Genomic DNA, 26,565 nt, shown 5'->3' on the forward strand with positions numbered 1-26,565 from the left:
TGGGTTTCTCAATATTTGCAATTAAAATATCTCTGCTGATGGGATGGAATAAGTTAATACTCAATGCTACTTTTTGAACTGATTTTTTCAAGACTATATAGAATTCCATTTTCTCTATCTACCGTAATTTATTTAACTATTCCCTATTGATGACAGGTGGCTTACAAGTTTTATCACCAATAGCAGTCAATGAACACCCTTATGTGTATCTTTAGGCATTCATATTATTATATCTATAGGATAGATTCCTAGATATGAAATTACTAAGTCACAGAAAACTCCTACTTCTCTGCCTGCCTTCTCACCAATAAATTATTCACAATCCTGAGAGAGAAGAAAGCCAAAGAAGACTATACAGAAAGCAGAAAAAAATTTCTACAGAAGCTGCACTATAATAAGCCTTTGGTGAAAGATTTCAAACTGACAACTAAGAAAAGATGCCATATGTCACCTGCCACTCTTGTAAGAACACTTGGGTCAAAGAAAAGAAGTCCATGAAGGGCTTATGGGTTGACTATGAGTTGTAATATACCCATATGTAATTCCACATCTAACTTTTCAGGTTGGGTATAGATCAAGTTGGTGATATCTGAGTTGCATGTTAATGGGCCATTATCATCACCATCAACATCAGTATTATGGCCATTTACATCTACATCCCACCTTTTTTTCCCCTCTACTTGTCCAAGGGCTTACAATTTTTGATGCAAAAGTTCCGAAGAAGATAGTGCCTCTCAGTTTTCTGACTAGTTCTCCAATTACCTTGCCCACGCCCTGCTTTACTCATTTGTTCCCATGGGGATGCCATGTCATTACCAATGACTGAATCCCTCTATAATCTCAATTCTAATCATCTCATTCCCCAATCAACATCTATTTTTCAAGTTCATTCCCTCTAGAAATTAAATTCAAACAATCCTCTGACTCAACTAGGACCTAAAATCTAATGGTCCTGCTACCTTTTCACTCTCCTCACCAAGTAGTCCTTACTTCCCCCTTGACCAGTTTAAATTGCAAAATTTAACCACTATATAAAGTGGTTTAATATAACCACTTCTTTCATACTCCTTTAACTTCGCTGCCCATCTCTGGCTTCATGTTTCTCTCCTATCAAAACTCTACCCCCGAATAAGAAAAATTCTCTGCCTACTCTGTGTCTTTACCAATGCAGCTAAATGAATGCAGCCTGTGAAAAACACAACCATGTTGACTGGTCTCACCTTCAATTTATGACCACCATCCTCAAGTGCACCCTCCGACTTCCTAGCAATTCTACAACTTTTCACTTACCTATTTACCATCCTCACCTTCACAGCTTTTCCTCTCTGCTTAAACCCAACACATCTCCTCCCCATCCTCATTCTCAGCTAACACCTTGCTTCAGATTTCACTGAAAAGAAAAACAATTTAAAAAGAACTTCCACAGGTCCGTATCCTGTAGTTTAGTCACATAATTGTATCTATACCCATATACTCTGCCATGATGGTTAATTTTATTGTGTCACCTTGAATGGGCCACCATGTGCCCAGGTTTTCAGTTAACCATTATTCTGGGCATGTCTGTCAGAGTGTTTCTCGATGAGATTAGCATTTGAATTAGCAGATTACATATGGCAGATTGGTCTTCCTGGCTGAGCCTTGTCCAGTCTGTTGAAGGCCTAAATAGAATAAAAAGGCTGAGTAAGAAAAATTCACTCTCTGCTTGAACATATTCAATCTAGGTTATTAGTCTTTCATCTTCAGAATCAGACTTGGAATGAAATACATACTACTAGCTCTCCTGGTTCTCAGGCCTTCAGACTTGGACTAAAACTATGCCTTCAGCTCTCCTACATTTCCAGTTTGCCAAATGCAGATTACATGTGTGTGTGTGTGTGTTTGTGTGTTTGTGTGTGTGTATAATATAGATAATATATAATAACATATAGTATATGTAATACACAATACATACAACATACACACATTATAGTATATATCTCTCACAATAAGATATTGGGAACTAGCCCATGCTATTAAGGAGGCTGAGAAATATATATACACATCGATATCAAAATCGATATAGGTATCAGTATAGTGCGTGTACATACACACACACACACACACACACATACATATGTATCCCATGAGCTATCTGTGCTCCTAAATCCAGCCCCTCCCTGTGTGCACTAGATTCCATACTCAAGGGCATTTTTCACCTCTCTCATGCATCACCAATTTTTCTCTCTCTACTTGTCTCCCAGAAAAGTCCCAAAGTCCCATCAGTATATACACATACTGCGATTTCTTCCATTTTTAAAACACACTCTTAGCTAACTACTCCATTCTTTTCCCCCTTGTTATAGAAAAACTACTCAAAACAGTTATCTGTACCAGCAATTCCATTTTCATTTCTTCCACTGTCTCCTAAACTCACTATAACCACTCCATCCCACCAAAAGGGCTCATACCAAGGTACCAATGACTTTCGTGTCACCAAATCCTACAGTCAATTCTCAGTCATCATTTGGCTCAATACATCAGCAACATATAACACAATCAGTCACACCCACCTTCATAAAACACTTTATTAAACTTCTGTGACAATTCTGGATTCTCCACCTACATCACTAAGAATTCCTGCTCAGTATCTTTTTTTTTTAAGATTCTATCCATTTACTTGATAGAGTGTACAAGCAGGGGGAGTGGAAGGCAGAAGAGGAGAGGGAAGTGGACTCCCCACCTAGCAGGGAGTCCAAGGCAGGGCTGCATTCCAGGATCCCAGGACCCTGGGATCATGACCTGAGCCAAAGGTAGACACCCAACTGACTTAGCCACCCAGGTATCCCCTTACTCAGTATCTTTTGCTGGTCCTTCCTTACTTCCCCAATCTCTAAACATCACAGCATTCTAGATTCAGGTTACAGATCTTTTCATTCTCTTCTCTTTACATTCACTTCCTTGAAAATCACAACCTGATGGCTTTAAAATAATCTATAGCACACTGATGACTTGCAAACTTATCTAAACAGCCTGGCCCACTGCTCTGAACTTCAAACTTGTATATCCAATTACTTACTATATACTTGATTCCTAATGGGCATATCATATCAATATGTATAAAAACTTCCCCAAACTGCTCCTTTTATACGTTAGAGTTCTCAGTAAATATCATCCTTCTGATTACTCAGACCAAAAACCTTAGTCATCCTTGACTCTTTCTTTCACACTTCACATCCAATCTATCAGCAAAAATTTTACCTTCAAAATAAAGCTGAATCTACCTTCTATCACCACCTTCGCAACTAAAATCTTGGTTCAAACCACATTACTTCTTATCTCCCTGCCTCTACAATCTATTCCCAAAATAGTAGCCAAAATGATTCTGTTGAAAGATAATTCAACTTAAAGAATGATACACCACAACCAAGTGAGATTTATGCTAGGAACACAAGACTGGTTCAACATAAAATCATCAATGTAATGTATCTCTTTAACAGAATGAGAGAAAAATAAATACCACATAATCTTCTCAATTAACACAAAAAAGGCATCTGAAAAATCCAACACCCTCTCATAATAAAAGAGACTCAGAAAACTGGGAGTGGAAGGAACTTCCTCAAAATGATAAAGGGCATTTATAAAAAACGCACAACTAATATATTCAATGGTAAAAGACTGAAGTTTTCACTCTAAGAGCAAGACAAGACTAGTGAGCATATCAAAATGTATGTATGATTTTTGAGTCACAATGCTATACCACTGAAATTAATTTACTATTATATATCAACCATTCTTTGATATAAAATAGAATTATTTGGAGGGCACCTGGGTGGCTCAGGTGGTTAAGAATCTACCTTCAGCTCAAGTCATGATCCCAGAGTCCTGGGATCGAGCCCTGCATTGGGCTCCCTGCTCAGCGGGGAGTCTGCTTCTCCCTGTTTAATTGCTTGCTCTCTCTCTCTCTCTCTCAAATAAATAAATAAGAAAATCTTTAAAAAAAAATTTCAGAATTATTTTTAAAAAGCAAGACAGGGATACTCACTTTCACTGCTGCTATTCAAATTATTGTACTGGAAATTCTGGCCAGAGAACAGAGAAATTAGACATGGAAAATCAAATAAATAAAAAGCATTCAAACTGGAAATGAAGTAAAACTCTCTCTATTCACAGATGACATGATGCTATATACAAAAATCCCAAAAAATCCATAAGAAACTTACTAGATCTAGTAAGAAAATTTAGCAAAGTTGGAGGGTACATGATCAACACACAAAAGTCAGTTGTGTTTTATATACCAGCAATGAACAATCTGAAAGAAAACTATGAAAGTAATTTCATTTATAATAGCATCTAAAAGAATAAAATACTGGCACAAATTTATCCAAGGAGGTGAAAAACTTGTACACTGCCAAAACATTGCTAGAAAAAAAAAATGTGAAGATACCAACTAATGGAGGGGTGCCTGCGTGGCTCAGTCAATTGAGCATCTGCCTTCAGCCCATATCAGGATCTCGGGATCCTGGGATCAAGGCCCACATCAGGCTCCCTACTCAGTGGAGAGTCGGCTTCTCCTCCCCCTCTGGCCCACCGCTCAGCTCGTGCTCTCTCACTCTCTCTGTCAAATAGATAAAATCTTACCAAAAAAAAAAAAAAAAAAAAAGAGGAAGAAAATTATTTGGAGAAGATATGGAGAAATTGGAATCCTTGCAACATCGCTGGTTGAATATAAAACAGGGCCACCAATGTGGCTGTGCAGTTAGTTCCTCAACAAGCTAAACAGAATTATCATATGATCCAGCAAGTCCACTCCTAGGTATATCCCAAAAGAAATGAAACAGGAACTCAAGCAGATATCTGTAATGTCCAATGCAGAATCACTCGCAACGGCCAAAAGTGGAAAAAAAAACAGTGTCCATCAACAGATAATTAGATAAAACATAGCATAATCACACAATGGAATATTATTCAGCCATAAAAGGTAATTAAGTTGCTACATGGTACAACATGGATGAACCCTGAAAGCATTATGCTGACTGAAATAAGCCAGATGCAAACACACAAATATTTTTTAATTAATTAAAAACAAAAAGAAAAATAAATTTAAGAGCCCTAATATTGTGATTCCAGAATAAGCTAATTCATAAAAAGAGATAATATTAGAGGTTACCAGGGGCTAGGCAGAGGGGGCAATAGGGAGTTATTGCTTAACTAACCAGTTAGTTAGAATTTGTTTGGGGTGAAAAAAATTTTTAAATAGTGGTAATGAGGACACCTGGGTGGCTCAGTGGGTTAAGCATCTGCCTTCCGCTTGGGTCACGGTCCCAGGGTCCTGGGATGGAGCCCAGCATCGAGCTCCCTACTTAGCAGGAAGCCTGCTTCTCCCTCTCCCACTCCCCCTGCTTGTGTTCCCTCTCTTGCTGTCTCTCTCTGTCAAATAAATAAATAATATCTTTTTTTAAAAAATCATTCCAGGAGCGCCTGGGTGGCTCAGTGGCTTAAGCCTCTGTTTTCAGCTCAGGTCATGATCCCAGGGTCCTGGGATAGAGCCCCGCATAAGACTCTCTGCTCAGCAGGGAGCCTGCTTCCCTTCCTCTCTCTGCCTGCCTCTCTGCCTACTTGTGATCTCTGTCTGTCAAATGAATAAATAAAACCTTAAAAAAAAAAAAATCATTCCAATGATGGTGTTTCCCTGATAAAATTCTTCAACAGCCTCCCATCTCCCTCAGAATGAAAACCCAAATTTTCAAAATACCCTACCAGGTTCTACACTATCTGCCCCCTACTCTTTCCTGTCTGATTTTATCTCCTACAACTCTTCCCTATTTCATTCTGCTCTTACTGGTCTCCTCAGCTACTCTTTGAACACAAAAACAGGCTTCTTCAGGGCCTTTGCACCTTCTTTCCCCCAGACAGCCACAGATCTAGCTCTCCCAGTTCCTTCAACTCTTTACTCAAAAATTCCCTTTTCAGTGAGGACTTCCCTGACGAGCTACTATAAAACTGCTGCTCCCTACTCCCACCCACAGTAATCATTCCTCTTTATTATTCTTGAAAGGATTTTCACCTTCTGACATACTGGGCATTTAACTTACTATGTCTCTCCAAAATGTAAGGTCCAAAAGCAGAAAGATTTGTGCCCCTTTTGTTCATTGTTGGTATCCCCAGAGCTGGGGGAGTGCTCAATAAATACTTGTTAAGTTAATAAAAGGAGACCACTATTCGATGACATCAAAATCTAAACCCCCCTATCCATCCCAATATCCCTAAAAGTAACATGCCAAATTATACAAAACCTGAAGTACCATGACTTAAAGACCGCTAAATAAGCATCCTAAGGATTTCATACCATAGGGACTGGTATTTTAACATACTCAAATCTATCCAGAAAACAACTCAAATTCAGTCGGGGGTGGCGGGGGGAGGAATACGGATTAAACGATTTAAACTCAAGAAAACCAACTTAATTTGCTAAATTACACACAACAGTTTATCTCCCCTGACTCTGCTGTATAAATGGAGTGGCAGCACTTCTGCAGGAGTAAAGGCTGGATCCGAAGGGCACAATCCTAAGGCCCCACGACAGGCAACCGGTGGCACAAGATGAGGGAGGGAAGCTCTGGACAGGCCAGCGGCAGGTGGCGGGGGGTGCCCTTTGCCTGTCTGCTCCGGAAGTGGGAAGGGGCAGAGGACACCCATTTCTAACGCACCTCCCACACACTATCCAGAGGCCTGGTCTTCGGGACGGAGCACCTCCAACGCCGGAGAAGGCTGGAATGATCGAAAACCCGGGGTCTGGAGCTAGCTTAAACGGGGTGGAGAGGACACGTTACCCGGAGAAGAGACAGTTCAACCGGCCTCCTCTTTCAGCTGGATGACTCGGGAAGTGCCACAACAGCAGGGCCTGGAATCCAGGACAGGTAGCAATTCGACAGACTTTATTCCCGCGCTGCCGAGCGCACGCCGCTGCGTCACGGCGCCCCCAACACACAGCAGCTCTGGAAGGCGGACGCCCCGCCCCGTCGCCGTCCTCCGCTCCTGTGGCGCTGCAGCCCGGACACCCAGCCCAGCTGGCTACGCGGCGCGCATGCGCAAAGCCCCTCGCTGCCGCAAAGTACTCCGGGAGGTGTAGTCTCTGTGCGGGCGCCGGTGGGCCGCCAGAGTCCTGCGTCCCGGCGGAACCTGGAGAAGTCTGAACACACTCGCCACCCCCGTCCTCATTCCCATCTTCACACCTGTCCCGTCACCTCGCACTTACGCTCCGTCCCCGCGCGCTGGGCTTCGGTCTCGGCGCGCCCGCAGGAAGAGCGCGAGACCTTCCCTTCAGCAGACTGTGCTGGAGGAGGCGGGGTCCACGGCCCGCCCCCTGCCGCCACCCCCCCCCTCCCCTCCCGGCGGGTATCGGGCCGGTGCCCGAAGAGAGGCGGCGGCCCCCGCAGCGGCCGCAGGAGGGGCGGCGGCGGCGGGCGCCGCAGGCGATGCCCCTGCCCGGCTGCTCCGGCGGGGGACGGTGCGAGCAGCGGCGGGGGAGCTGGCGGGGGGCAGCGGCTGCGGCGGCTGCAGCAGAGGGGCCGAGAGCTGGCGGCGGTGGCGGCGGTCGTGAAGGGCATCGGTAGCGGCGGTGATGGCAGTGTCGATGTGAGTGTTGGCTGACTGGGGTCCCCGGGGCTGCGCAGCCCGAGGCTGGCGGCCCGGCGGCGAGCGGGAGGCCGGGGCGGCGGAGGGATGCTATGTGCGCGGTGCAGAGCCGGGAGACGCCGCCTCTCGCTGCCGACGGTCGGGCAGAGGCGGGAGCCGGGGCTCTGCGGCTGCGGGCGCCGTGCACCGCGGCCCGGAGTGGGGGTCCCGGGCGGAGGCGGGGGCAGCGCAGGCCGAGGGGCGTCTGCGATTGTTCTCAACACCCCTCCCCCACCCCACCCGTGTGTCTGTTTGTCACTTGCAGCTGAAGATGGAAAGAGCCAGGCGAAGGGGAGGCGGCGGCGGCCGCGGCCGCGGCGGCAAGAATGTAGGGGGCTCTGGCCTAAGCAAGAGTAGACTCTATCCCCAGGCCCAGCACTCCCACTACCCCCACTACGCGGCTTCAGCCACCCCTAATCAGGCTGGGGGCGCAGCCGAAATCCAGGAGCTGGCCTCCAAACGAGTGGACATCCAGAAAAAGAGGTTTTACCTAGACGTAAAGCAAAGCTCCCGGGGCCGGTTCCTAAAGATAGCCGAAGTCTGGATAGGGAGAGGCCGGCAGGACAATATCAGAAAGAGTAAACTGACTCTGTCCCTGTCTGTGGCAGCGGAGCTGAAGGACTGTCTAGGGGACTTCATCGAGCATTACGCCCACCTGGGCCTGAAAGGCCACCGGCAAGAGCATGGCCACGGCAAAGATCAAGCCTCCAGGAGGAGACAGAAGCACTCGGCACCCTCCCCACCTGTCTCTGTAGGGTCCGAAGAGCACCCTCATAGTGTCCTCAAAACAGACTACATAGAGAGGGACAATAGGAAGTATTATCTAGACCTAAAGGAAAATCAACGGGGTCGCTTCCTAAGAATTAGACAAACCATGATGCGAGGGACTGGCATGATAGGTTATTTTGGTCACAGTTTGGGCCAAGAGCAGACTATTGTGCTCCCAGCACAAGGAATGATTGAGTTTCGTGATGCCTTGGTTCAGCTCATTGAAGACTATGGCGAAGGGGACATAGAAGAACGAAGAGGTGGAGATGATGACCCACTTGAACTCCCAGAGGGGACTTCTTTCAGAGTGGACAATAAAAGGTTCTACTTTGATGTGGGCTCTAATAAATATGGAATTTTCCTGAAGGTAAGTGAGGTGAGGCCACCTTACCGTAATACTATTACTGTTCCATTCAAAGCTTGGACAAGGTTTGGGGAGAATTTTATCAAGTATGAAGAAGAGATGAGGAAAATTTGCAACAGCCATAAAGAAAAGAGAATGGATGGCAGAAGGGCCAGTGGTGAAGAACAAGAATGCCTCGACTAGAGTGAAATTGAACTCCATCAGGCAAAATTTAAAATCATAAATTGGCTAAAAGTACTGATCCATAATCATTTGAAGAAGTTTTTCCTCTTTTTTTGGCCCTTTGTTATTAGTAATACCTCTGGTAGTTTATACTTCAAGGAGTCTGATTCTCATGTTATACACAGAATATTATAATTCTTAAGGGAATTCCAACCTTCCCAGAGCTAAATAGTTCAGCTGCTTCACCTGCTCCAGACTATTGAAGTATGCAAATCAGCACAAAATGTGATATTCTGACCTTATAAATACCATAACTAAGATTTACATTGCACTATGACATGATCCCGAGAAAATATACATATACTTAATATGGAAGTGTGAATTTCTATTTAACAAGTTCCCCGAAAAAGTATTCCATCCCTACTTCTTTAAAAGCTGCTAAGCTTACCTGTAGGGCAGTTACCACAGAAACAGAAATTGACCTCAAGTATAGTATAAATATATTTCTTTGTAAAAGTACATGTAGAAATATATTAGTTGTTCACTGGATGACTGAATATCAAAAGTACCATGAAAGAATTAAATCTTACAGTTATGATAGTATTCTATAATTTCAAATTTTGTGGTAACCCTGCAGTTGATAGTTGCCATATCAAAGCCGTGGGAGAGTTTTAATTGGTTATTCTAAACTAGTTGTAATCCCATCTTTACCTCTATTCACGATACCCTATATTTTTATTGACTTTCCAAAGTTTGAAGAATTACTTTTATGTCACTGTTGAGTGGGAGGCTTCATCCTATGGCTTTGCTATGGAAATCTTGGTGTTTTAGCCTTTCATGCTAATTTGAAGGTTGTGCGAGGTTTTTTCCCAAAATATATCATGGACTCAAGGTGTTATATTTTATGCTTCTTCTTTAGCACTATTTCAGAGGGGTTGGTGCACCAGTTAACTGATACAAAAATACATCTGTAATAATACATTTTAGTAGCACTTTTGCAATTGCTACCCTTAAAACCGTTTCAACACTTCCAATATAAACCTGGCTTTTACAGGTATTTTAATTCCAGAAAGAAAAAAAAATCTTTTTCTAAAAAGCATTTAGAATATAAATTTTCAGCCTGTGAAAATTATTTAAGGATTGGTTATAAACATATTTGAAAGGAAAATTCAGGCATTTTCCAAGGTGCTCTTTATGATACTTAAAAATAAGGTTTACTTTACACAAGACTTACCCATTTACCTGTATTAAAAATTACTTTCCAGGAAGTGCCACAGCAATTTTTCAACACCTAAGCAATTTTTAAACAAGTGGTTATAGTGTATATGTGTACCAACCCACCGTGTATTAACTGACTGGAATTTTATCTGTTGAGCTGCATTTTATTCTGATTGAAATTATTGTCTTTTATCTTGGCTTTATTCACCTCCCACACAATAAGTCCATATAATCATCTTTAAGAGCCAGACACTGATTTCAACCCCCAAATATAGCTCTCATTGATGAGAGCTGGCTGCATGGATTGAGATCAGAATGTAGCTCTCCTTTTATATGCTATAAGTAGTTCAAAATTATTTTAATCATTTTTTCCTTCAGCAGTTTGTCCCCAAATCCATTTAAGTAAGGTCACTAAGAGAACTTTGTGAGTTAAAATAAGAATATTTCTGGCTTATCTTATTTCAAAACAAGCAATCAGTAACCCAGATATATACACTGCTATTGGTTTTCAGATTGTATTTCACATTTCCTCAAGTAGTATGAAGGAATCTCATTAGTTCATTATAATTGTGGACCATCTGGATGACTATGGAACAACTGAAGGTTAGAAGATAATGTTAGTACTAGAGTTAATAGCACATGGTGGGTGTTGAGACTCTAAAAGTAGCAAGGATCTTTAAGCAGTCCTAACTGTAAAATAACTATTGTAGACTTGATAAAAAGTAGTTCTTGGTATATGAAGGAGTGATGTGCACTTGAATTACTGTACTACTGATTGTTATTGCTGCCCATCATAGTGCCTACTAATAATTATCAACCTGTCAGATTTTGGCAAACTGGAGTGATGAATATTCCAGTATTCGAGTGTTCCTATCACTATTGCTATGACTATATACTCTTTCTTAAAACCTTCCCTCCTAAAATATTTATATCCATTAAATCTACATGATTTCTGTTTTGGTTTTAGTCTGATAAGATTTGAGTGTTTATGTCTATATATATACATATGTGTGTATATATATACATATACACAATACTATGTCAGACTTAAAGATAAATATCTTTAATTCATTGTATATAAATACTAATTTTGCATTAATTATTTAAGTCAAGAATTAGTTAAGTAGCCAAATCTTCTACCTTGTATGTATACTTCAAAGTTATTACCGTCTCAAAGCTATAGATTGGTAGATGCATATATACCGGCAACTGAATATAAATTAGAATCACTAAGCCTTCTGCCAGTCCTTTTGTTTCACTTTTTTATATGTATTCATTGAAAAATGAAATGTTATGATTTTTTGATACTTAAAATTCCCAATTATTCATTAGCCATAATCAAATAAGATCCAGTTCAAAACTCTGGTATTAGGACATGTATTGCCATGTATCTTATAAAATAAGCTACTATTTTTATCTGTGCAATATGCATTTTATTTATTGTCATTTGTAACATAAATGAAGCTGCAAGTGTACATGGTATTCTTCAAAATAATAGGATCCCAGCCTTGAGGATATTAAACTCTTAAGGCAACTGGATGTTAGAAGTCAAAAAGTGAGCATTCAAGTTAGTAACCAAAATTACTAGTTCACTGTATAATTCTAAAACACTGATGATGTTTGCACATAATAACCCAAGTATAATGTGGTATAGACTCAAAACTGTAATAATATAAGCTAATAGTATGAGATTTGGAAACGGGTTCCTCATAACAGTTGGCAGTGTGCTCCTAGCAATTGAAAGCAACACTAATCTGTTGCTTATATGCAAAAGATGCAATGTATTATAAAAGTATTAAAAGTTCTGCCACATTTTATAATTTTCCTTGTTAAAGCCCCAAACTGCCATGTCCCTTAAACTTGAGTCAAACACAAGCTTATTTGCACTAAAGAGCATGGCCAAAAAATAAACGACAGGGTGGAAAAGCTAGTTGGAACCTCTTGAAATAATTGGTTCTAATGGGAGAATTTCACATTTGTCTATTTGATAGCTATATGGTCCAGGCAGACAATCTGTCAGTTCACTAATTTAATAATGCACTTTACCTTTTGTATATAGAAGATGTACATTTATGCCACTTGACAGGTGGGATGTGTTTCAATAACTATGTAGTTAGAATCTGTAGGGTGATCTCTTGCATGCAGATGTTTGTGTTGGAACTGCTATAATAACAAGTTTCCATTAAATCAGTGTAATGGAGGAGGATAGAAAATGCTTTTGAAACAAGTCCCAATACATTCAACAAACACTTTTAAAGTAGAGTTCATATTTGTATTCTTAAGACCTAAAATCAATAAAAAAAAACAAACAAACATATTTCTAGCCCAGCTTAGTATTACAGTTGAGACTATATCTAGTTGAGACTCCTCATAATACCCTGAAAGTTAATTTTGGGAATTTGTGCAGACAAAAAAAAAATTTTTAATAATTCTGTTTCATTGTTGTTGTGTGTTAAAATGACTAATGAAAAGACAGTACATTATACTGTATTAGAATTAAAAGTATGGTTGGCTGATATGGCGTCATTAAGAAAACACCCAGACTAAAGAAATAAAGTTTCAAATTAAGAAAATGCAAAGAGCCTAAGAACCATCGCTAAAATAAACGTAGCATTATTTCAAAATTTGCAGAACTAACTTTCACCAACCAAAAAGGGTATTGGGAGATTTAGCATATCCTTTCATCCTAAAAACTTCCTGAGATGTACATTTGAAAACTAGATAATTGTTGCTTAATAATAGGTTGTATGTACTTTACTAAGAAACACTGTGTACTAATAGTTCATTGAGAATATGCTATATTTACTGCTTTCATTTTATATATATGGATAAGAATACATTATATATAGTCATTCTATCTTAATATATTCATGTATTTATATTGTAATTTTGCAAATATTTTCAGTAAAATAAACATTTATCTGAGCTGCACAATTTGAAGAGGATGAAATTGGAATACACCCTCAATCACTCATTTTTAATAAGCAGCTACCATTGAAAGTTGATGTATGTACTATCACTCCTTTAGATTTTGTCATATGGTTTATTTTAATATTTAAGTGATTGGGACTTAATTTGAACTTTTAATGGTGTTCTGAAAATAACTTTTATAAGTGTGAGATATTTTTCCCCTGCTTATTTCAAAATGCCTTTCATTGGAACTATTTATAAAATCCTATTCCACGCTTTATGTAAGGGCTTGGCTTAGTCACCACATAGTTTGAAGTCTGTCTTTACCAAAACACCAAACATCTTTGGCAGGATAAAATCTAAAGTAAACCACAGAGAGAAGTTAAAATTGATTCTATGCCAACAAAAGAATACAGGTACAATATTTATCACTGCCAAATAAGGTTCTTAAAGTCCTTCTGAAGTTTTCTTAAAGATTTCTTGAATTTCTCAGAGATATGGTGGCTAATAGCTAACCCATCAGAAGAGAATAAGGATGTTAGTTAGCATGCTGGTGAGACAATCCATAGTCCACAGTGCTGTAGCAATGAGGTGCAGGGAAAATGTTTCTTCCCCAAGCTAAGGTCATGCAGAATTTGAGTTTTTAGATCACAATTACTATCAGAAAGTAAATATAACAAAATTTAGGTAGGTGGATCTTGGGAAAACAATATATGCATTAGTACATTTTCTTGTATATTGTAAAAAAAATTAGTCTTTTTTTCTTAATTTGACATGATTGTTAAAATTAATTTTAGTAGTGGCTTTTTAATCAATATTTTTGAATAGGGAAAACATATATATAGTACAAATTTAAATGCTACAGTTAATGAAAAATAACCAATGTTAACCAATTTCTTGTGTATCCTTCTAGAGTTACTCTGAATATACAAGCATATGTGTATATACATATATTCTTTTTGCACATCCAAATGAAAATATATACACTATCCTGTACCTAGTAATATCAATTTTAGATGTCATTTTAAATGAATTTTTTCCCTTTTTTTCAGATACCATACTTGATCTAGTTAACATAGCACTTAATTTGAACTGTATTATTACCAAGGGAACCTCAAGGAAATTTTGAATGAATCCCCTTGATATTTACTTAAATGCAAATATATGTATATATTAATTTAAAATGTATAAATATTTAATTTCCCTTCCCTATCCCTAACCACCTTGCCCCTCCTGTCTTCCCATCTTCCTTCCCATAGAAGAGTATTGGTCTTTTTCCTGAAGTAATAAGGTTCAGGACTGGCAGGATATTAAGCTATTTTACCAAGTGTTATTTTTATCTTAACTGTGTTCTCCAATGAAAACCCGTATTTAAAAGCTTTAACAAATTATCACTTTTATTCAAGTTTTACTAACTCTGATATCTCATTTTTATCCAAAGACCTTGCCATTATGAGAGCAAATGAGCACTAGAACTATAGTGGAAGTTTATGCTATGACTGTTGAAATCTTTTGATTTGTTAACATGAGCTTTATCTTTATGATGATAAGGTTATTAATGAATAATGCCTTTAGCAACTTAGTCAAATCCAGCCCTACACAAAAGGGTAACACTAGTCCTGATTGTTTAAAGCATTGATTCCCCCACAGAAGGACTCTGGTCCTTGGGACCAGAAGGGGTACTATGATGATTTGGAGAGAGATGAAAACTTTGGGGCTATGAGGTTTCAAATACAACTAAACCATCTCCATTCTCCGCTAGAAGATTATAAAAGGTATATTATTTTTTAAAATGAAGTTAGCATAGTGCTTTAATAGTTTTTCAAATCCCCTAACCCCCCAAAATGATCATTATTCTCTTTTCATTCATATCAGGCAGCTATTTTAAAGTCACCTTTCCAATAACCACCAAGAAAAAATTATATGACACAGCGGAAGTCCTGTACTGGAACCCTGAAGGATACTATCTAGTTATAAATAAAATCAACCAGAGTAAAAAATCCAGTACTATTAGAAATACCTTAAGATATATGAGGATTGAGGAGGAATTTTTTTAATGGATTTGTTTCTGTAAATTTTACAAAAATTTTAAGAGGCTTAAAATAATTCAAGCATTGGTTTAAACTTTAAAATAATATCTCCATAATTGGTTGCATGATTTTCTGTTTGTAAAATGACTGAGTTGTTCTTAGAAGACAGAATCTTCTTAAACATATATTTTTAAAGCGTAAAAGAGTTCTTTTAACGATGAATAACTCATCATCCTTTGCAGAATCTATAACATTGGTAAAAATCTCCAGATATTTACTTGTTAAGGCTTAAAATGGTTTTTATGTTTTGTTTCTTATTTAAAGAAAGGGGTCAAAAGGGAGGTAAATTCTCCTGCAGGAAAGAGTTTTGCTTAAATTCAGGCTAAAAAAGTTAGGAACTTCCCATACATAATCAAAGGGTTTCCCATGTTAGTCCTTTCTGGTAAATTATGTTTTCCAAACTTTATCTTCTTTTGAACATCCTTGGTGAGAAATTGCTTATTCTTATTGAGGCCAGTGATATTTACCAGTGAGTAAAAACTGGCTCATAATGAAATTAGTGCTGCTGTAGTGAAGTTAGTTTGCAATGTGAATATAAAGAAAATACTCATTTAAATGGAATATACAGTTACTTCTGTTGTTGACTTATTTCTGAGACTAAATAGGAGTTGATTGTTCTCTCATTTTTTCTCCCTCGTATACTTAGTTTCTGTGTTATTTTATTCAAAGTTTTCATCCTTCCCAGGAAATAGTAGGGGTAAAGAAAAGGAAAAGTAATCCCTAAGAAAAATGTTCATAGTAGTTAAAAGTTAGAGTTGCTCAAAGTGTAAGATGGGGGGAGAAAAACCGCTTTTGTGCGGTTTTGTCTTTATCAAAATGATTATATAAACCTGTTTGCTTTATTTGATCTGATTAAAGACAATTTCTTTTGAGATGCCGATGTTAGAAATATTTAGTATCTTATTTTTCTTAGAGAAAATGGCTCAGTTGCATAATACATACTTTTCAGGATTTTATTTATTACTTGTGGATTTGATGAGGCTGTTGTGTAGAGATAGCAAATGTACAAGTAAGAGAGAAGAGAAAGGTAGTGACTCATTATTTAAATTGCCTATAACAAGGGAAATCAGTATAACTGAAATGGGAGAAATAAGAAATTCTCAAAACCAAACCCCTATTTATTTAACCTTTAAAAGATAAGGAGGGCACGTATTACTTGGAGCACTGGGTGTGGTCCATAAACAATGAATCTTGGGAACACTGAAAAAATTAAATTAAAAAAAATAAAAAATGATTTGAGAAAGAATAAAAAGACCTAACTCTGACCTAACTCTGGCCTCTCAGCAAACCATTTCCTTCAGTAGGAAGGCTTCCGTTTATGAGACATGAACAAGGGGCTTCTGGGTTGCTCAATCCTGTAAGCATCTGACTCTTGGTTTCAGCTCAAATCATGACAGGGTCATGAGATCGAGCACTGTGTAGGTTTCTGCACTCAGCTCAGAGTCTGCTTGAGATTCTCTCCCTTTCTCTCCCTGGTTCCCCAACAATCTCCCCGCTCCTGCTTACTCTCTCTCAAAATAAAATAAAGACTTTAAAAAAAAAAAAAAATGAACAAGATCAGGCTGGAAGCTACTTCCCTCCTACTCTAAACTTCTAAAATTCTGTATCAATGGAGTGTGAAAGAAAATAATAAGAGAGTACCAGAATTGGAAAATGTAAGACAGTCTCTCTTTATATTAAAAACAGCTGTAAAAATGCAGCAGTCTGTGATGATACCCAAAGAACATGCAGACGTGGCGGTTTTTTATCACATGTATGTACTTCTTTAGCCACACAAAATGTAATTTTGTTCCTAGTCCTTTCTAAGATCAAATTGTTATGCACTATCTACATAACTATCCTATGCTTTAATTTTTTATGGAAATATTTTTGTTATCTATATGAGGTCTTATCCTTTGGAAGCATCACTTGTTTCTATAAACTCTAATAATTTCTTATATTCTACATGGCAAAAGAATTTAAAAAATAACATCACTTCCTGAAATGTCATTGTACCTGAAATAACCTTAAATTACATTGCTAAATGATACACTGCTACTATCACTGCAGGGGCCCCTGAGAAGGAAGTACTACCCTTGACCCCTATTTCCTTGGTCTGTTGAACATAGTATGTTACAATAATGATGTTTAACAAAGGAAATCAGGAAGGGCACTGAACCGTGAACAGTAGGGTTCTACTTTAGAGGACCTGTAATTACTAGGGTGTACAAAGATAAAACATCATAATGCATTTGTTTGTTTTGTTTTTAGCCTTGAGAAACTACCAAGGTTGATGATTGAAGGGGAAGAGAAAAACACACAAGGGTTTTTTTTTTGCCCCAGATGCATTTATTAGGTGCCCCGGTCCTCCAGTGGACAGTACGCTACCACCACTCTCAAAAGAGCAAAGGTCAAAAAGAGAGACCTCTCCTGCTGGACTAATCTTTTTGGTGCCCATTTACTTATCAAAGACAGTGCTTAAGAGTAACCAAAGTGTATTTTGAAGTGTGTGTACACATACATATTTTATTAATTTCAAAATATCTCTGCACATAAAATTTCATTACAGACATATTCCATATACTAAACCAGCGTTTAGCCCGGTTCACAATAGCAATCTGGTTGGTCAGTTCTCAACAAATTCTATAGAGTGAATTGGCCGTTGTAAAAATGTTTTTCTCCCCCCTCTTCTCAAAACAACAGATACATTTTATTGTTATATTGTTTCTTCTTCAATGTTGCTTGAAATATAAATGGGATATGAGAGAATCGTTTAGTTTTGTGATAATTTGCCCTTGCCATTTTGTAGAAATTGTCCTTAGCTTCCCATTTCAAACATTCTGAGCAACTTTACCAAAAGAACACACGCAAGTGCCAGAAGTACCCATTAAATAAAACAGCAGAACCATAAGATAATACTTTAGAAAAAAAGGATATGTACAAGACACCTAGATTTTAAAAAAAAAAGTCCTTATCATTTGCTTCAGAAGCTGCTGTATTTTATTTCTAAGTTTTTCAGACTAGCAATGTGATTTATACCAATGGTTGACAGTCTAGAATCTCAATAGGATAAAATAGTTTGAAAGTTCAGTTGAATTTATTACGGAATTTTATCTATTGCTTTTCTCCAGAAAGGGTAAGCCATACTATAATCATATATAGAAATAGAGTTCTAAAATTCCACCACTCTTAATCTTCCTCCCTTCTTTTTCTCCCTCTCATGCACTGTACCCTGTTGGGTGTGGGTAAGAACACTAATTTCTCCCACTATCTCCATGACCCCACTCCATCCTATTTGTTTAGGTGACAGTTGAAACACAATAGAGAAGGCTAAAGAAATTGCCTTATGAACTAGATCTGTAGACTAAGAAAGAAGGGCTACTACTTCACTCAATTATTCTCAACACTCTTGCCATATTCCTTTACAGTAATTTAGGATGAATAATAACATTTCACTTGGGAAGATATGGACTGAAAGATCAGTTAATCTAACTTTCAGTACACAGTGAATCTACAGGAAATAATTTGACTAGCATGATTGACAGGTAATTTCAGAAATGAGTTTAGCCTCTAGAAAAATTGCACCATGACCATTTTTAAAGAGAAGGTGGTGACAAAAGGAAGAGTCGATCAAGATTTATTAGTGCTAACAACTATTACTTACTGAACACCTACCATATATTAGGCATTGTTGAACCCCTTGTAACTATTCTAATCCTTCTAACAACCCTATTACTATCCCCTTTTTAATATGATTTTCTGGAGATTTTTGAAACTGATTCAGTACTTCTGAAGAGAAATATTAGTATTTCAGAACTAATATATTTGAACCCAAATTGACACCAAGCCAAAAGATTGTGCTCATTCAATTAAGCCAAAGTATCTTGAAGACTTCCTCCAAAATGTAAGCCCCCTGATTAATAAAGCACAATCTATCCTGGAACATCACTGGTAAATCCGCCTCAGATTACTAGGAATTATTTTATCCAAAACTATTACCTATGTATGCGGCTAGTACCACCAGGAGACACTCCTTATGAAGGGTTCATCTAATTCATTTAAGTTCAGTACTAATAAATGCAATTTATTTGATCTTTAGTATAGTTTTGACATTGAACCTCTAATCTCAACCAACTATGTCAATAATTTTGAAAAGAGATCAAATGATGAGAATATAGATGGATCATCCCAATTTAATCCTTAAAGGCAGAGAGGAGACAAATTACTATTTACCATGGATCTACAATTTCATTTTCATGAACCAAAACCAAATGGTCATGTTGAATTGATTTGGATATGTCTTATCAATATTAGTGAAGAGTTTATTTTTTCTTGCAACTCCTTTTACCATTTTATTCTTCCTCTACCACTCTACTTATTTTCATATTTCATTACCAATTTTCCTCCTCTTATCCTTATCCCCAGCAGAATAAACTGGTATGACGACCCTATTTACAGATACACATTTTCTCCATGACTCCAGGCCAGTGGTTTTCAAATTTTGCTGTGATTAAGAATCACTCAGAGGGTTCATTAACACACAAGATTGCTGGCCCCATTTCCTGAGTTTATGGTCTGTAGGTCTGGGATGGTGAGGAGAGGACCAAAAATGTGCATTTCTGACACATTCCCAAGTGATCTGATGCTGCTAAAATGGGGGCCCCACTTTAAGAACCACTGCTCTACGTTGATGTGATTTTACCTTAGCTACAAAAGACCGTGAAAGAGAAATGTGGTCAAAATAACTACAGCATCTTGGTTGGTAGAAGACTCAGAGCTATTCATTCTGTCTTGAAAGATTTACAAATCTAAAACAATTTTTTTTATAAATTGCCTAGACGTTAGATAAAAACCGTTTCCTTCTCTTTTTATCCTTTCATTACATTTTATAACTTCTATCTGATTTTTTGATAGCACTCTTGAGATAATTCTGGTAGGGATTAACAATTATGAATTCTTATATGAAAAGTTTGGCATTCAAATTTATGAAGACTGAAGCATATTTTTAATTTGTTAAATAACTGATACATAAATCTTAGTAAAGGAAGGTAAGTAATTTCTATACTCAACAGTTACTAATGCAAGTGTTAGTGAATATTAAATATTAAGACTTGAAGGGACCCTAGGATTAGTTCAGTCCCTCAATTTTCCATTTTGTGACATGTGTCATGTCGCTCAAATGGTTCATAATTACTAAAGTAAGCCAGGTAAACAGAAAATAAAAGCTGAAGCTCAAAATGCTGATTGTTTCTTAAGATATATAAATGATAATAAATATACTAATTTCTTTTAAAAGCATATGTTTTCACCATCTTCCTGTGTCTTATCTATATGTGTAGGATAGAGGAACTATATATGTACTGTAATGTATTTATGATAATTTTTCAAATTAACAGTGGGACCCATTGATTTAAATCGAGAGATACTTCCCCTGGATGCTTTGAGCATATTTGAAAACATAACTAACATACTTAAAAATAATTAATATTGTTTGCTAACCTGTGGACATTCCATAATTAATGTGTTGATCAAAATTAATAAAATGATATTTCGTATATAAATCTATATAATTAATATGTATGACATAACCTTAATAGCTGTCATTCTAGTGGATCATATTTTATCAGGAATACTAGATCATTCATACATACACATTTGGCAGTTCTGCAAGTTCATTAACTTCTCTTTCCAACTACTACACCTTCAATGATTAGTGCTCCAAGACAATGAATTCCCAGTTGTGAAAAAGATCAACATAACAGAGATAGGCACCAAGTCAAAAAGATCATTACAGGCAATATTAATAACTTTTTAAAAAAAATTCTCTGTCCTGTTTGCATTATAACTACAATTTAAGTTTTAGATTTGAAAAATTTAAGTCTTACAATTATAATCTGGGGAAGCTTCAGGCAGAATGGAGATTTATAGGAAATTTCAGCTCAACATGAGGGCAGACTTCAAGAAGTAGTGCTGTTTCCCTGTTTCTGAAATTTTTTAAGGCAGAGAATAGACAAGCAATTAATTTAGGATGTGTAAAGGGAATTAATAAATCAGAAAAAATGGATTTTATTACCTTGAATATTCTTTTCAACTCTGAGAGACAGGATTTTGAGAATTCTTAGAACTTTGGTATTTAGGTCTTCTATTAATGATCAAGTTAGATAAAGAATTAGGATTTCGATATTTCTAGCGTTATTCTGAAAACACGTTAAGAAAAAATAATCATATCCTCCCTTCCCTTGTTATTGCATCACAATATAAGATAAACTTTCAGATATTTATGAGCTGTACTAATTAAATGAATTAGTTAAGATAGGCTTCATGAGATTTGCCCTACAAAATTAGGTCAATTTTTTATGATTTTCATAAGAAATTTTGCACTTTTAATCATATTTTTCAGAAACAACCATTTGAAGGAATGAACATAGTACTTACGTTGCTTTTTCAAAAGTACCTGCTACAGGTTTATTTAGAAAGACGTAAGTGATAGTACAGTAAATTAGAAACCCAAACCATTGGATATTATCAAAGTTTTTCTCTGTAAAAGTCTAAATTAAATTTGTTTAAAGATTGAAGCAATTAAGTAATATTCTCCTTCTCTGTTTTTTCTTGCACACTGATTTAAGATGGAAAGAAAACCTGGTTCGCTATTTCATCTTAAGGTTTCCCTATCAGAGAACAAGATTCCAAGTAGGTTGATTATTGCTGCAAATAATATATGTGACTCTCTCCCAGAGAGTTTCAAGGCTTTATAAAAGGCAAAAGGGTGGCTGTGGCAATAATATCTAAATTCAGGGATCTTGTATGAACCAATACAGAACTCCGTTCTCACTTGCAGGGTCCACTTTTTCTTGTCCTTCTTTCAGCCATCTTGCGCTTAAGCATGATATACCAACATTTGCATATTTCGGTGGACAAATAATAATGCCTTTTAGAGAGACTGCTGCGTAAGTCAACATGTATTACACCAAAGTCTATAAGCTATATCTGCATTACACATTTCTAAGTGTTTAGCTAAGTGAATTTTACACTGCATGAATATTGCACGTGTGTGTGCGTGTGTGTGTATAAAACTTTAAAGGGAAACCAATCTTCCCCCACCCCACACCACCTCCATGCCCTCAGAGCAGTCCTGACAAATTGGTTTCATCTTGTTCGTTACTACAGTTGATTGGCTGCCCTAAAGTGGTATGTTGAGAATGTGAAATCTGCATCTATAGGGAAAGAGAGAAGAACGACATTCATGCCAAATATTTGCTATTTGTCATCCCTGCTTTAGAGCTATAAAAGTTCTCATTATAGCTCTAAACATTTCAAGCTTAGCCAGGCAGCTGGTTCTTGCAACACAGACTACCATTTGACTCACTTAAGAACATCTCTTCTAATATTTCAAAGAGATTGTTTTAATCCAATAATCCCTCCTTTAAAACAACAGAGACTCTCGGATGTGCCTCTAAGGAGCTCAAAGAATCATGGCCATGATGGTGTCATCAAGAACACCCTTAAACATTAAACTGTGTATTTGCCTCTAATGAGTTCTAACCTCCATTAAAATGACCGCAGTTTCTCCCTTTAAAATTTAGTCCAGTCATTCTCAAACACTCGTGTACATAGTCTATTTATTAAACATGTAGATTCTGGTCCCCACCCCCAGAAATTCTGATTTGATTGGTCCAGAGTGGGGTTCAGAAACTGGCATTTTTTGTCTTGCTCTTTCTGAATGGTGTGGAGGCCATTCTTTGTCATGCTTGCCCTTAGACTTGCATTCTTTCTTCCATATCATCTTTTCAGCTGGTGTTGTTCAGATTTTAATACCATCAGCCAAAATGATTTTTTTTTGTTGTTATCGTACCAACAAGTAATATCTAGCACTCACTTTAAACATAGAGAGGCTAAACACATAAATCCAAGTATTTAATCTAGGACTTTGTATTATATTGTCTAGCTTTCTGGGCAATGATCACTGGGAATGCTAGTTTCTCCCCCCACCTCCTATGCTCAAATTCAAACTATTTGACAAGTAACCATTGGTTACTTTGCAAAATTCAAGATTTCAAAACCAAAATATTCTGTTTTTCCAGCCTGAGTCAAGTTCATAAGTGGTTGGTCTTTCACTTTCTCACAAGTAGACCTTCTAAGTCTCGAATGACTTTTCTCTCTCTCTCTCTCTCTCTCTTTTTTTTTTTTTTTTTTTTGATAGAAACTCACAATGTATTGGGAGTGCAAAAAATATCCTTAGTCAATCTGAATACCTCACTTTTCTGGTCTAGTTCAACACTTTTTTTTTTTTAAATTGTGGTTAAAAAATAAAAAACCATAAAACTTACCATCTTAACCATTTCTAAATATGCAGTTCATTAGTGTGAAGTATATTCACCTCATTGTACAACCAACGTCCAAAACTTTTTCATCTTGCAAAACTGAAACTCTAAGCCGATTGAATAATCCCCTATCCCTCTGCCCCATCCCCTGACAACCACCAGACTACTTTCTTCTCATATCTGCTTTCTCCTATCAATAAAGGGTTTATAGTTATTGCTACTTAGCTCTCCAAGTATAATCTTTACAACCGGTGTTGTTACAGTTCTCACTTGTGAAAAGATTCACATTTGCAGGGCAACTGCGTGGCTCAGTCAGTTAAGCCTCCAGCTCTTGATCTCAGCTAAGGTCTTATCTCAGAGTTGCGACTTCAAGCCCTACGTTGGGCTCCACCCTGGGGGTGGGACCGTCTCAAAAAAAAAAAAAAAAGATGAATAATCACAAAGCAATTGTGCTTCTATTAATGATCCTTAAAATCTTTGGGTGACTGCAAATGAAATACATCTGGTCCTGGAAGCTTTCCTCTGAGTTACAAGGAAAGGGAAACTTTATTCCTCATGAGACCTAGGGAATTCCAGAGGGATACTTCTTGTATGTTTGTTTGTTTGTTTGTTTGTTTAAGGTTTGAGGTTAGAATTGCCAGGGCAGTGAAGCTTAAATCATCGAATTTCTGTAGATTTTTCCTATGTATATTCTAGAATTGGTTCCTCGTTATTTATGTAGTAGATTGGAAATTTGTCTGGAACTTGGCAGAGTTATTGTTCATTAAATGCTTTCAGAGTCTTTGCTGAGTCCAATATGAAACTTTACTTTTAAGCAGCTTTATTAGAAATATAATTTGTAGACACCTAGATGGCTCAGTTGGTTAAGTGCCCAACTCTTGATTTCCGCTCAGGTCATGATATCAGGGTCCTGAGATCAATCCCCAGGTTGGGCTCCACCCTGGGCATGGAGCCTGCTTAAGATTCTCTCTCACCCTCTGCCCCTCCCCACTTAAAAAAATAAATAAATATAATTGGGGAGGAAATAGGCACAAATAAAAATACATTTTCTGCAAATGGAGTGTTTCAAGCACTCTTTTCAAAATCTTTGGCAGTAAGAATACTCAAACCCAAGAAACATTCTTAATACTCTTACTTCTCAAAAGTTTTTTTTTTAATTTCTCTGCCTCTGTTATTAAAATTTTTCAAGAAGTTAATAAAGTTTTATTTTTGAAGAAGTTAGTAAAGCATTAAATCCTATAAGCAATATTCATCTAAATAAACAGAAATGCTATAATTTTGAGTTATGCTCATGATTTTGACATAGAAAAATATGTACCTTTTCTTGGCCTAAGTTATCTTGGAACTAACACAAAAACTAGTTGATAGTGATTCTTGGATAATGGTAACTGAAGCTTTCTTCATCGTATGAATTTAACAATCCATAATATGAATGTATATGATTTTTTCAGACAAATGTTATTTATTTAGAACAATTTTAAGTAATTTCATAATTTTGGTAGCACCCAGCTATTGCTTTAATGATCTCCTGCAACGTACTGATAATATTTACTTCAAAGAAAATTCTTTAATATTGAATCTCATTATTCCTTTGAACTCCATTAAAGAATCAGAAATGTTTTCTCAAAAGAGGAACAATTTTTGAGTTGAAAATATTTAGTGAAAGAGTTATAGTGAATCCAGTTCAGTGACCTACTAAGCAATTACTCTTTTTCCTTTCCAGTGCCCCATCACTATTTAAGATCTTTCCTCATTGCACACCATTATCACACTTAAACCACAGAAATTCATCGAATGCTAGCCATGCAATCCTCAGGGCACACACTGCCAGCCACCTAGAACTTAACCTCTCCTCCGTAGTCGCTAACATAAGCTTGGCACTAGTATTTTGCCCGGAATAGTCTTTAATACAGTAAAAACTTCAGGCTGAAAATTCCCCAAGTCCTGAGCCTTTTTTGATAATTACATACTTTATCAATTATAATATTAAATTTACTTACAATAAAGAATGCCCATTTGATTTATAATAACTAAAGCTAGTTTGCATTCTTGTTCTTTGTGTGCTATTAAACTGTACTCCTATTTAAAGAATCCTTTGAGTCATCAGGTTACTACGTGCAATTTGGTTTGTTAATCACCATTTGCTGTTTGAATGATTTAAAAAAAAAATTACACTTAATGACATACCAAGCCGGGATTCACGCAGTGCACATTAAAGTGAGTTGCTTCTGACTTCAGAAATATTACATAAGATCTATGTTTTATTTGATAGAAATTTTTTTTACAGTTTATGTTGGAAAAAATCAATCTTAGGGAAATAGAGTTCGATTCTTACATCAGATTTTCAATGATTTAATTCTAAATGATTCATCGTAATTATTTTGTTACAAAATAACTGCAAAATGAATGTGATGCCAAATTACTCACTGTATTTGTGCTATAATTAATAAAACCCCCTAAAATGTATTGTGTATTATTCAAACTATTGTTTCAAGCATTCATGGAATTTTAAGAATTCTAAGTTCTCTCTTTTTCCCTCCTGGTGGGTAGGGGGTGTGGTACCGAACAGAGGGCTTGGTACCCAATGGAGGTAATGACGCTCTGTGAGAAGCCTGGGCTCCCTGCCCTGTAGCTGACCCTGGGGCCAGTCATTTAATCTCTTGCTTATTCATCAGCTGTGGGAATTGGATCACAATAGATGATAGGAATCTTTCAATATATATATTCCTGGGGTCAGTGAAACTTCTCTTCCAGGTACCTTCGACTTCCTTGTTTGGCCTTCCCTCATTTCTCCCCGGATGCTCTTTCTTTCTTCTGACATTTATGGCCCATCCTGTCCTCCTCAGTATCCTTCATACTTAGCGATGGTTGCTTTAGAAAAGTGTTTCAGTGGACGGTTCCCTCTGTCTCATTTGTCCAGTCCCCTTTTTTATTAAGTTTAAAACCAGAGACTATTTCTTCCTTTTTTCTGTTCCCCTCCACACCTAGCACTGTGCTGATTACTTCCATCATCTTTCTTCACATAATCACAACTGTTCCCATTCCTCTTTTGCTTTGAAATCTTGCTTCAGGATTACAGAACTTCATAGACAAATCAAAA

At 37.3% G+C, this 26,565-nt stretch overlaps 2 protein-coding genes across 8 annotated transcripts in view; one reads left to right on the forward strand and one right to left on the reverse strand.

Moving 5' to 3' along the window:
- The window catches only part of WRN (WRN RecQ like helicase), a 148,074-nt gene extending 140,789 nt beyond the window's left edge, over nt 1-7,285 (reverse strand). For 3 of the 7 annotated variants that reach the window (XM_044225422.1, XM_044225426.1, XM_044225420.1), the window contains exon 1: nt 6,810-6,950. The gene's annotated coding sequence lies outside the window, so the exon portion shown is untranslated. Of the gene's footprint in view, nt 1-1,505; nt 1,659-6,686; nt 6,788-6,809; nt 6,951-7,234 lie in introns of those variants that run through there. The other 4 variants (XM_044225421.1, XM_044225423.1, XM_044225425.1 and 1 more) reach the window with 4 other exon arrangements.
- A 276-nt stretch (nt 7,286-7,561) lies between these two features.
- The window catches only part of PURG (purine rich element binding protein G), a 37,051-nt gene continuing 18,047 nt past the window's right edge, over nt 7,562-26,565 (forward strand). Inside the window, exons 1-3 of the mRNA XM_044225428.1 lie at nt 7,562-7,614; nt 7,919-8,788; nt 16,852-16,853. Coding sequence (XP_044081363.1) covers nt 7,925-8,788; nt 16,852-16,853 — 866 coding nt within the window. The 5' untranslated portion in view covers nt 7,562-7,614; nt 7,919-7,924. The remainder of the gene's footprint in view (nt 7,615-7,918; nt 8,789-16,851; nt 16,854-26,565) is intronic.

Source organism: Neovison vison, chromosome 11 (genome assembly GCF_020171115.1).
Source record: "Neovison vison isolate M4711 chromosome 11, ASM_NN_V1, whole genome shotgun sequence".
Taxonomy (NCBI): domain Eukaryota; kingdom Metazoa; phylum Chordata; class Mammalia; order Carnivora; family Mustelidae; genus Neogale; species Neogale vison.